Here is a 12,215-nt window from a genome sequence, read left to right as displayed (position 1 = left end):
AACTAAATAAATAAAAAGTAAGAAGGTAAAGATAACGCATTTCTATCATGGCGCTACCTATTCCTCTGCACCACACCAATCTCATCATCTCTCCTCTCTCAGCTATCTAATGATCACTCCTTATGCGCCACGTATATCGAATTGGCTTTAGCACATGCATACACAAGCATACGCTCACTAATGTGCTACTCAGCAACCGAGATGGCACAGAATCAAATAGGCTATTCTCTATTCAAATATATTACATAGCCCATATGCCTGTTGGAACAAGCAAGCGGAAGAAAGATCCAAAAAAAATTAAAATAAATAAATAAATCCACCGTATTAAAAATGCAGACACTTAACCTTGAAGCTCATCGTCTGAAACGTATTGCAGCTGTTATACTGGGCTCGATCAGCCAAACAATCTGCACTGAGAAGGAAATCAAAATAACTTCACTCAGCGTCGGGTCAAGACTAGCGGTTACCATGGCCACTGGCTGAGAAAAAAGCCCTCAAATCTAGACAGGAAGTTCACGCTGCGGTATGGAAATTGAGAATGAGGGAGACGTGTACTCGTGCAAATGAGTTTCCAAACACGTTCTCCAGACCTGGTCTTCATTTCGCGCTGGGAAAAAAAAAAGCTGATCATTCAGTCGGTCATAAGCTGAAGACTTTTTTCAGGATTATGCAGAGAACTAATAAAATCCTGCACAAAAATCTAAAAATAAACACCATTGTATCCAAGACCCCGACATGGTGACGTGGGTTTTTCAGTCCAATTGCACACGTTATTGTCGACTACTCATGTTACTCCTGAGATATCAGTGATCCTGACCTGCCCGATCCATCCTGATGCCCTAGTTTTCATCAATTGGAAGTCACATGCTGCTGCTGAGGATGGCCCCACATGGTACAGCCTAAAGATCATTGAGATTACTGAGGATGGTACCACTTAAAATCCATAAAGATGGATTTGGACCTCGATTCATATGAACAGTTATGCTATGATGGCAGGTACTACAGTTGCTATGACAGCTTTAGGACTGCAATTACCATAAACAATTTTGCACTCAAGCCTCCATCAGTGAACAGTGGAGAAGTTCAACAACACAGACTTAGAATGTTCCCGGTTACACAACTGCACTATTTGACCATGTAGTATTAGCACATTTATAAACGGATTTATTTATAATCGTACTATCCGGTGTCACCCAGATGAGGATGGGTTCCCTTTCGAGTCTGGTTCCTCTCATTGACTACGTTTACACGGACAGCAGTAATCTAATTATTGACCTTATTCTGAATAAGACAATATTCTGATTAAGGTGTTTATACGAGTTGCTTTTAGAATATTCCTTTCATGTTCCCGTTTTACATGTTATAGAACATAGAGCGATTAACAGCACACGTCATTACGTCACCGCGCCACGCCGTCCGACGTTCCCTCCAGAATTTCACGTATCGACATACAGCTGGTCTTCATTATGGTACCGTATACAGTTCTGGGTGTTTCATTTTTAATTTTACGGAAGCTTCAAGCGCAGTTAATTATTTGTCATGCTGTACATGCAAATAGACGACTGCTTGAAGCCGTGGGCTGCGTCCCAAACCGCGTACTTATCTACTATGTATTAGCCGAAATATGTGTATTACACCTGCTAGCCGAGATGCATGTATTACCGGGATGCATGCATGTACTTCACCTACTATATACCGTAGCAGGTAAGTCCGTAGTTTCGGACGCAGCCGTGTTCTCTTGTTTGCCGTCAAACGGTTGAGCTCTGCCGTGTGTGTACGTGTCCTGTCGCAAAATGCGGTGAAAACTCGCACACGACGTTAATAGTGTGATTAAGGTGGGTACATGTCTGTAACGCACGTCGATAACGCGACTAAAACAGGAATACTCCACGCGTCTTAATTCCATTTGTGTTTACTTCGAGTATGACTTTAAAGACATCAGTAATGGCTGTTTACATGCTAGTTTCTTAATCAGAGTATATCGGATTATTGTTGTCAATGTAAACGTACTGAATGTTTCTTCCTCATATCGTCTCAGAGAGTTTTTCCTCCCCACTCTCGCCTCTGGCTTGCTCATTAGGGACAAATTCATACATTTAAAATCTATATTCTGAATTTATATTTTTCTGTAGAGCTGCTTTGGGACAATGTCCACTGTTAAAAGCGCTATAGAAATAAAAACTAAATTGAATTATCAGTGCACAGCAGTGGAGCATTCCTCGCACATCCTGCTACACTAACACAGTGTTGGTTATTCTTCTGCACACAAACGCCACCTTCTTGATTTTTGTGTAGCGGATGCAGTCACGTACATATCAGGGTTGGTGTGTGTGTGTGTGTGTGTGTGTGTGTGTGAGACTTAAATGAGAGTTTCAGGGATTGAGCAAATCATATTTATACTTATTTGTGTGTACTAGGTACGGCCGCAAGTACTCACAAGCAGTAATCAACCAGTCTGAGAAACTTCTACATCGGAGAGCACTTCAGTTCAGCGCTTCCTTTCAACTCGCTCTCCAAGGTTTTCTCTTTGCTCGTGAATCAAGGTGAGCGTTTTTAATAACCCCGCTTGCTGATATTGTTCTGCGTACCTGGGTCGGCCAGCTCCGAGCTCTGTATTAAACGAGGTTTAAACATAAAAACCTCAGCATTTAGACGTAGAGTTCGCTAGCAGCACACCACACCACAGCAACTAATATAAACAGAGCTAAAAAAAAAAAAGAAAATGTTCCCCGACACCCCGATTGGTTAGTACCGAGTAGGTTACTCATTTTAGTATTAGCATCAGTATCAGTATCAACAGTTAGTGGAAAACTTGTACTCATTCTGAGAAAAAGGAGAAAGAAAAAGAAAAAAAAAAACCCACATGGTATCAATGCATCCCTAATAACAACCCAAAAACCCAATACTTTTTACTTGGTTACTTTTTCATGTTCAAAATCAACAAATATATTTTATATCCATTAAGGTCAAATAATAATAATGATCCTCATTTAAAATTTTGCGATTGAAGCTTTAAAAAATGTGCTAGTCTGAGATATAACACTTCTGACCGCACTGAGACATGCGTGCAACTGAGAGAGCAGCTCGGCTCTCGGTCGAAATATTACACAAAGCCTTGCTGCTGTTTAGTTTGATTGAGTGTATAAACATGACGGCTTATATATCGATTTGTTACAAGCTCGCTCCAGAAACGTGAATTCTCTACGCCGAGTATTCCATCTGGGGTTTGGAGGTGATAATGACCGCATTAACTGAATCTGAGAGGAAGCGAAAACATTGGCAGTGCCACTGAGAAACCCATATCGAACACATACTGTACAGGAAGGCCTTTGTTATCCTTGATCTTAGATAAGGCTTCGGTTGGTAATCACTGTAGCTTACCACACGGTATCTTCAAAACTCCTGTGGAGCTCAAAAACATTTCACGCAGGTTCTGTTTTGACACACGGCTTTTACCGATTCTCTTTGTATCCGATCGCACTAACCTGGGGAGGTAGGGAGGCCCTGGACTGGCTGAAGAGCGCTGCCCTGCCGGAAGACCTCAGGCTGTGTCCTCTTCTCACACTCTGCTGGACGAACGGTCCAGATAGCGTCTCCTGCAGAACACATCACAGCGTCAGACTGAAATCATGGAGCAGGGTGTTCTAGAAAGTGGTTACAAAATACTACGTACGGGCCAAAAGTATGTGGACACCCATGACCATGAGTACAAAGCTCCTGGTTAATACAGTATGCAGGTTTCATTCGAGGGGAAAAGAAAAAAAAAAAGTGATGGAAACAGAGCAATCAACAGTACTAGCCTTTAAAAATAGTACTTTACAAAATAACAGTATTTTGTGCCTCTCCTTTGATGATGATACGTATTTAATTATTAAAAATGATTTAAATTAGAGCAAAACTGTTACCATATAGAGTTTCATTTTATTGCTCACATTATGAGCTTGCATTAAGCTCGTGTTGCATAGTGTTGGTACCGTACAGCGTTGTCAGAAACGTAAGGCAGAATATGTTAACAGCCAGCCACTTAAAGTGAAGGTGCAAAAACATAATAATAAATAAATAAATAAATAAATAAATAAATAAATAAATAAATAATTCAGCTCTGAGCTTTAGGCTCTGCTAGTTCTCTGTGTGTAGGAGAGAACAACTCCTCCTTTTCCTCTAACAATAGCAATCACGCCAGCTGTGCCCCATCAGAGCCTACATTAATGCCAATTAGACACGTTCTCAATTAATTATACTAAAAGTCTTCTTGGAGGTTCATACGAGGCTCAGAGAAGCAGACTCGAGGGTCTGTAAACCTCTGTTTTGCCGGAGACAAAGAGGGAAGCGCAGAGAAACAGATCAAGGATGTGAAGAAATCCTGAGATTACAAGGCATTAACTCGCATACCAAGGAGTTTAAATACCTAAAACTCAAAGCTGTCATCTCGTTCACTTTGTACAATAGACATGGGGCTGTTTCCCCAGGTGTAAGATATTTACAAGTTGGGAAATAATCATGCCAAGATACATATTCAAGGTTGGAAATAAAATCACTAGCTGAGACACCCTATGCAAGCAGATTTCATGTTCAAACTATTTGTTTTTGTTTTGTTTTATTCGTAGTTGGCCACAATGCAAGTAGGTTAGAGAAAGAAATCAAGCCCTACTTCCTCATGGCTTTTGCAAAACCGGAACGTCTCACAGCCGAAAACATCCGCCAACGACTGGTCAACGTTGCAAACACAACGTGCAACGATTGTGACAGTCCTGACCTCGCTGGGAATTCATCTCTCTCCATTAATGCACTTAACTAGCTAACTAGCTGGTCGTATGTTATTAGATTATGTTAGCTGGCCATTTTTATCCTAGTTATTTAGAGGTCCAGGTAAACAAATCATGGGACGGTTAGCTATCTAGTGGATTTGTTAAAGAAGGCGGCATTATTTATCACATATACATTACAGCACAGAGAATTCTTCTCCCCTCCCGCATATCCCAGATTGTTAGGAAGCTGGGGTCAGAGCGCAAGGTCGGCCACGATACGGCGCCCCTGGAGCAAACAGGGTTAAGGGCGGTGTTCAAAGGCCCAACAGTGGCAGCTTGGCGGCGTAGGGGCTTGAATCCACCACACTTAACCTCTGAACCTTGGTTTGCCCTTGTCCCTTCCCTTGACAAACCTTGGTTTAGAAAAAATTTAAATAAACAATATTTACTGATTTACTTTGAATAAAGAGTACTGTTGGTACTCTTTTAAAGTGTTTATATATGTTTTAATAATTATTTCGTTTTAAAGTTGCTTGAAAAATCTGTGACTTGTTGAAATACCAATCTATTGCCATGCAAGAGATTTGCCTAATTTGTTGGTTATATGCTTCTGTATACATGTTTTCCGGGCCAGAAATGGGCTCCACACAAGCCGAAGCAGTGCTATTGGGTGTTTACTGATGTTCCCTATAAGGCAAGTGGGTGGGGTCACTGAGGACAGCGGAGAAACAAACCACTCCTTCAAGTGCTGGCTAAAACTCATTTTTATATTTTATATTTCTCGGTCACAACACATTTCAACTGAAACATTTTCCAACTTCCAGAACTTTTAGTTCTAAATTCAAAAGGTATCCATTAAAGCATGCTCTATACAATATATACACAAAGCACCCACACATTCCTATACATGTGTGTTGAGCCAGAGGTAATAGAGCATAAAATATAAACCTGTGTGGGTAGCTAGGGCTCAGATAGCAGCCTCTAATTAACCCAGTATTGAAACAGTTATTGTTTGTCATGGCTTGAGGTTTGCCGAACATGCTTTGTGATGCTTAACTACACTCACAAGAGCTGTGTGACACAAGATTCTAATGAGCTCCAGCACTAGCAAATGTGCGAGCTTGCTGGTGTAGAACCAGTCCTTCACGCCTTATCACTGTCACCATGCATTGGGTGTTGTCCTGAAATATTTCCGTTCTTTTACACAAGATCATAAGCCCCACTGCTAAATCCATCCCTGTAGAAATAAAAAAAAACCAATGTAGAAGCAAAAGATCCCTCTGAAAAGCTCGAGTGCTAGACCACTGATTGGCCATCGACATGTAAAAGTTCGGCTGCACTTGAGCAGCCGAGTGTCGTTCAAGGCGAAGAAAGATTTACTTTAATCTATCTCTCCTCCCAACAGGGACAGCCCAGTCTATTGCCAATGATTAGCTTGTCAGAGTGAATAAAGTGCCTACTCCCCACAGATTAAAATGACAAACCAAAGGGCACCATTTTTTTTCTTGCTGTTTTACTGACAACCGTTTTCCAGTCAACATGCCTCTTGAGGTGTACATGATGTCCATCCAAATGTGCAGCTTCTGTTTCAAACTCCAAAGCTGGAATGTGCTAGTGCATCATAGGAGTTTCAAAACAGACTGACATTTTGTTCTGGATACAGTATCTCCATATTTATTTTTAGATCTGAATAACATAGAAAGGTTACTTCCTATCCACGTTTTCTCAACTGTATAATTATATTAGCAATGAAAGTGAAGGTCTGTGTGGATTTTTACTGCCGATTTACAAGCGGTGATCTTATTAAGGTCTTACTAAAAACCCATTTTTATAAAGTTATTGAGGTCCAAGCACGAAAGGTGCAGTGGTCCTTAATGACTGTATGTTTTCCTATCATTATACTCGACATGGGGATCTACGACAGCCCTTGTTAAGAAATTTGGCACACAGACTCAGCATGGTCCTAAAAGTATTCTTACTAAATTCTTCCAGTGGGACACTTCTAGAGCCACCAACAGGCCAAATTTGGTCACAGATTTCTGTCCTTAACTCATCATTACAATTACATCTGCTAATAAATTAGTGGCTTCGATTCCTTAGATCAAGACACATTCGCACATATGACTGTTTCAAGGTCTGCCATGTTGGAGTGACTACCATCTTGAATTGTAAGAATCCCCCCCCCACTTCTTGGTCCGATCGTTATCAAACCTAAATCAGCTGCTCCTCACAAAAGCTATAAAAGGATCTTTGATATTGAAACCATTTGCCAATGACGGCCTAACAAAGTTAATGACTGAGACACCAAACAGGAAGTGATCGTGTATTTCAGCAATGCTTTGTTGTATTGGCATCAGACTTGGTTAAAGGTGGGTTTAAGGTGACGCAAAGGTCACTAATAAGTCCTGGGTCATTTGACCATTCGGTGCTTCTACAATTAAAAAATGAACTAAAATGTTCATGGGAACAACTCCCTTACAAAATAAAGACTTTCACATCACCTTAACCCATAGTGCTTGGTCCCCTTAATCGCTGCACGCGATACACACCATTAAGTGCACTTATCTTGATGAGGTCACTCTGTATTTCAATCCTATTTGATTCTTTTAGAATAAGTATTCAGACCTTTATGGACAGGCAGTATGACGGTCTTTCCGACACACACACACATACACATACACACTCCTGGGAACTGGCATAACAAAAGCCGAGCACATTTTAAAGAGAAGCGTAACCGAGAAGTTAATAAGTGCTCTGTTTCATGAGTTAGCACGCTAAACGGCTGGTAATGAGATGCCCTTTGTCACAAAGTTCTGAGCTAAATATAGTGGTGACTAAAACAAACCGAAGGCTGGTTCAAGGCCTGTGTGTGTGTACCCATGCAAGACAAACACATTTAGCACAAGTCCGAGGGGACATACACTGCATCAACATAGGCATGGCAAACTGGACGTCGAGGAGTTTGTTACGGATAATAACCTACACATGTCTGTCCCTCTGATACACAAGGGAGGGTTTTTATACTCTATTATTATTTATGTATTATACCGCGGTTGCATTCATAATGCTTTTCTCCGCATAGAATTCAACGTGTGGGAAAAGGCGATGCCGATTAGGGTGTATGTATCCAGCGTGGAAGCAATCACTTCTCTGATATCGAAAACAAAAAAGCCAGAAACTGAGCGGTTAAATCTCAGCCATAGAACAGAAACCAGAACAAACTGGAGGAAGAAGCGTTCTTTCAAATCCTTTAGTTAGGAGACTGTAATAATGAAATCCTGGGCCCATGGGAAGGGTCAAACAATATATGTCTGACCTTCTGTCTTTCTAAGCACTTCCTCTATTTGAGCCCGTACTGTTTTTCGTTCTCTTAAAACTCTGGCTGACGTTTGTCTTTACTTTCCCCTCCATCACTGCTCTCTGCCGCCTTCCTACTGCACTAATGCAGAAGCAGAAACTGCTCGGAACTGTCCTGTACACACAAACACGCTCAAAACATTTGCTTGTGTCCCCGAAAGCTAAACGAGGAGAGAGAAAAAATGTGAGAAGTGAGGACCATCTCCTTCATATCTGATCTGTTCTCTCTCTAGCTCTCCGCAGTGTACTCAATGAAAACGGGATGGGGTTTCCAGAACATTAAGCAACCTCTTACACAGTATGAGCAAGAGGCCGGGTGGAAGTAAGACGATGTATGTGTATATGTGTGTGTGTTTTCGGGGGGGGGGGGGGGTTAAGATGCTGAGACTTGCACACTGCCGTTCTGGAAACAGGAAATCCCTGCACTTCTCTAATAATTAATACCTCATGGACTCTACGCTGCATGTCCATCAGATCCTTTTGAACAATATTATTTGATTCACAAAAATTGTAAAATAAATAAATAAATAAAATAAAATAAAATAAAATAAAATAAATGCACTCCATGTCACATTCATTATTTTTCAAATCACTAACCCCAAACTGTCACTCACTATATACGCTCACTACATAACATAAGAGTGCTCTAGAACGTACATCGTGCTGAATCCCTGTACGCTGGCCGTTGCCTGTAAACATTACCTGTGAAAGCAGGAGTTCTCTGGAGGTTGAAAGGGTTTGCTTTTGTACTCGACGAGAATGTTGTCCGACACTAGTACTGACGCTTAATGCAATGTACGCTCTGCTCAACGAGTAATTCTAGCTAGGGTTATATCAAAAAACGGTGGACGTCTGACATGACAGAAAGCATGAGGAATGTTTGACACTCGTTGATCTGCACTATTCCTAGCTCCACCCTTTCTGGTACTCAAGCTACCATGATAAGAAGTGTAACCACATTTAGCACGGGTATTTAGCTAATAACTGTATGGCTCGATTGGGGGGGGGGGCAATCTAATTAACCCTTTACAGCATGGTGTTGCCATATTGGCAACAATTCATTTAATCTCCAATTTTTTTGATAGGCAATAATACAAAACGACTATTTTCCAATGTAACTGGAAAAGGGGGGGGGGGTGTTAAATTTGACATGACAAAAAAAAAAAAAAAAAACCCTTGTCAGATGACCAGGTAGTGCTGACTCCTTGAATTTGATCAACTTTTCAAGATTTAGGCAAAACTACTTAAAGGGAAAAAATTGAAACACTATCGGAGATAGGTTAACATTTATTTTTTTGTCTTTTAAACAAGTTTATTTATTTCGAGTATTTTGTTAAATGGTAAAATGTAATTGTTGCCATATGGCAACGTGCGATAATGGAACTATGGTATGTCGATTCAAGAATTGAAACAGGCCTACGCAGCAAAAATAAATAAATAAATAAAAAGACACTAGGCTTCCTTAATATTATATTTACATTTTTCATGTTCAAAGCTATTAAAAAAAAAAAAACACCTGTTGGGATTTCACATATTTTGCAATGCAACATATGTTCTAAATCCGGAAAAGGTTCAAATCAATAGCACTTTAAATCAGTCACTTGTAGCGCACCACATATTTATGTTTCACAGTTGATACTAACACTTTCTACCAGTTTATTAGATATAGAGCATTAATTGTTGACCCCACCCCCCAAATCCACCTAGGATCTGAGAGGGACCAATTCATCATTCCCACGCATGTTTAGGTTTCGGATAGCTGGTAGTTATTTTGTTTGGTCCTCAGCAATAATGGTCATTAAACTCCAGATGTTCAAAAACGTTTGACTGGTATTGTGGGTCAAGGACACGGTGTGGTGAGAGAGGTCTAGCATTGGTTATCTCGTGTGTGCTGATCCATCAGTGACGCGTCCGAACTGGCCGAGCTCAGCTGGAACAACAAAACAGGAAATACGCACACACGTACACCAGCTAGACAGGATTTAAACTTCAAAAAGATACCGACACGTTCGGTCGTGCCAGCGCAGGAGCTCGTCTGTCAACTGGGGCACATTTGAAGCAGCAGGGATGAATGACTGAGTCGCAACGCTTCTCCATTCATAAAACAAGAGCTGTATGAGATACACAGAGTGAGTGAGCGAGCGAGAGAGAGAAGACTGACGCACAGCTAGACAGACAGAAAGCGAGAGATACAGCCGTATTCCCTCTACACTGCCAATCATCGCGTTGACAACATACTGCAGACAAGACTTTATGACACGAAACCCGTCGTACGCTTCTCTTCGTCCCTCTGTGTCCATCTGCGACCCTTACAGAGATGTGAGAAATACCAGCAAAGTGTTAGTTCCTCTCCAAATCGTGCTATGTTAAGTATTTCCACATAGCAGAGTAACACATCACTTAATTTTTTACACACGGGCCATTAGGAAACTCGCATCTGATTGCGTAACAGTCCGGCTGAAATAACAGGCTTATATATATCATTTTTTAAATATCCACTGGTTCCCTGGACAAGTACCGACTCCAGATCTGGCACCTTGTCAGTAGAGTCAGTCGCAACCTAGTGCCAGATCCGACACACATCAGCTCCATAATCAGTATCACGTGACTTCTATGAGAGTTCTAATTACATGACATGGTCACTAGCAGTACTTCATGAGTGTAGGGAATCCTGTGACCAGCACTGCACGTTGCTAACGAAAATACGAGCTGTTATGCAACATCGACTTTATGCAACACTGCATTACTACCTAAAGTGAGCGATGCAGCGGCACTTTTAATACTTTACTCTGCCCGGTTTTTTCCCAGCTCAAACAGGTCAGCTTCCAAAAGCTTCAACTTCCATCAACTCCAACGTCGGTCATCTCAGACTGCAACCGCGTGGCATAGCTGGTGATCCAAGGGCGACGTTTGGTGTTTTCCCGACCTCTACGTTAGATTTCTCATCAATATGATGTCGAGCATCACTGGGAGATGTTGAGTGACAAAAGAAGCTCCTATTCTCTTTATTTTTAGGAGCAAACAGTGAAACCCTTTTCACCTATTAGACTCCATCGTACCTGTGCTAGCAGGGTGATATGAACTAACTAATTAGCACCAGAATCGCTAAGCACATCGCGGATATTTCAATATAAACATATTTAAGATGTTTCCAGGGTTAATAATGATAAATGATAGAGTCTTTGTCACATATACATTACAGCACAGTGAAATTCTTTTCTTCGCATACCCCAGCATGTTAGGAGGTTAGGGTCAGAGCACAGGGTGGAGCAGACAGGGTTGGAGCAGAGAGGATTAAGGGCCTTGCTCAAGGGCCCAACATTGGCAGCTTGGCTGCGCTGGGGCTTAAACCCCCGACCTTCTAATCAGTGACCAGCACTGCCTTAACCGTCTGCATTCCCAATTCCCAACGACGAGTTCCTTCCCCGTTTACGGAGCGACGTTAAAGCAACATAGCTGCACACGTCACCGTTATCTGGTTAGCTTGTTCCTAACAAAAACATTGAGGTCTCAGTGTATAATTTCCACTTCTCGAGTCGTTCGTGCCGAGCTGCGATTCGGCTCATAACACGGCAACAAATATTCTTGGCGTTTTTGGGTTTTTTTCTATGAAAAACTTTGGCACATGGGCAACTGTGATTCTGCATGCCGTTTCTGCTCTACTTAAACTCCTTAAAAGATGGCAAACTTCGCAGCAATGCTGGCTTTAAACGCACCTTGTTTAAAACAATGCTTCTTGAAAACGCAGAAAATACCGTGCGTGCCTCTTTGAGGAGCGAGGCTTTTATGAGGAATGATATGAGGCATGAATAAGTAAACAATACGGTTCAAACCGCTCTCCTTAACATGGAAGGCCTGGCAACCGTGGACAATGCAGTTGAGCAGGTTAAATATTTTGAGAGAGAATAGCGTACACAATGGGAGAGACCGAGTCGGTTACTCTGACTAACTGCACAGAGAGTGGAACTGTTTGCTTAAGATTGCGTAATGCGGCGTAGGGAGGAGAGGATTGTCTCGAACAAAAGCACAGGTTTGGTCGGATGGCACCGGCGAGGAGCGACGATAGAGCCGTCAGTCTCGGACTTTAACGAGATGGAGCGTCATCAGAGA

General features: G+C 41.6%; 1 protein-coding gene across 1 annotated transcript in view; it reads right to left on the bottom strand.

Annotated features, from left to right (window-relative positions):
* The window catches only part of mcu (mitochondrial calcium uniporter), a 57,745-nt gene that overhangs the window by 25,851 nt on the left and 19,679 nt on the right, over positions 1–12,215 (bottom strand). Inside the window, exon 2 of the mRNA XM_053620480.1 lies at positions 3,486–3,596. Within this exon, the coding sequence (XP_053476455.1) occupies positions 3,486–3,596 (111 nt within the window). The remainder of the gene's footprint in view (positions 1–3,485; positions 3,597–12,215) is intronic.

This window comes from Ictalurus furcatus, chromosome 3 (assembly GCF_023375685.1).
Source record: "Ictalurus furcatus strain D&B chromosome 3, Billie_1.0, whole genome shotgun sequence".
Lineage (NCBI taxonomy): Eukaryota > Metazoa > Chordata > Actinopteri > Siluriformes > Ictaluridae > Ictalurus > Ictalurus furcatus.
This window is presented reverse-complemented; position numbering and strand designations above follow the sequence as displayed.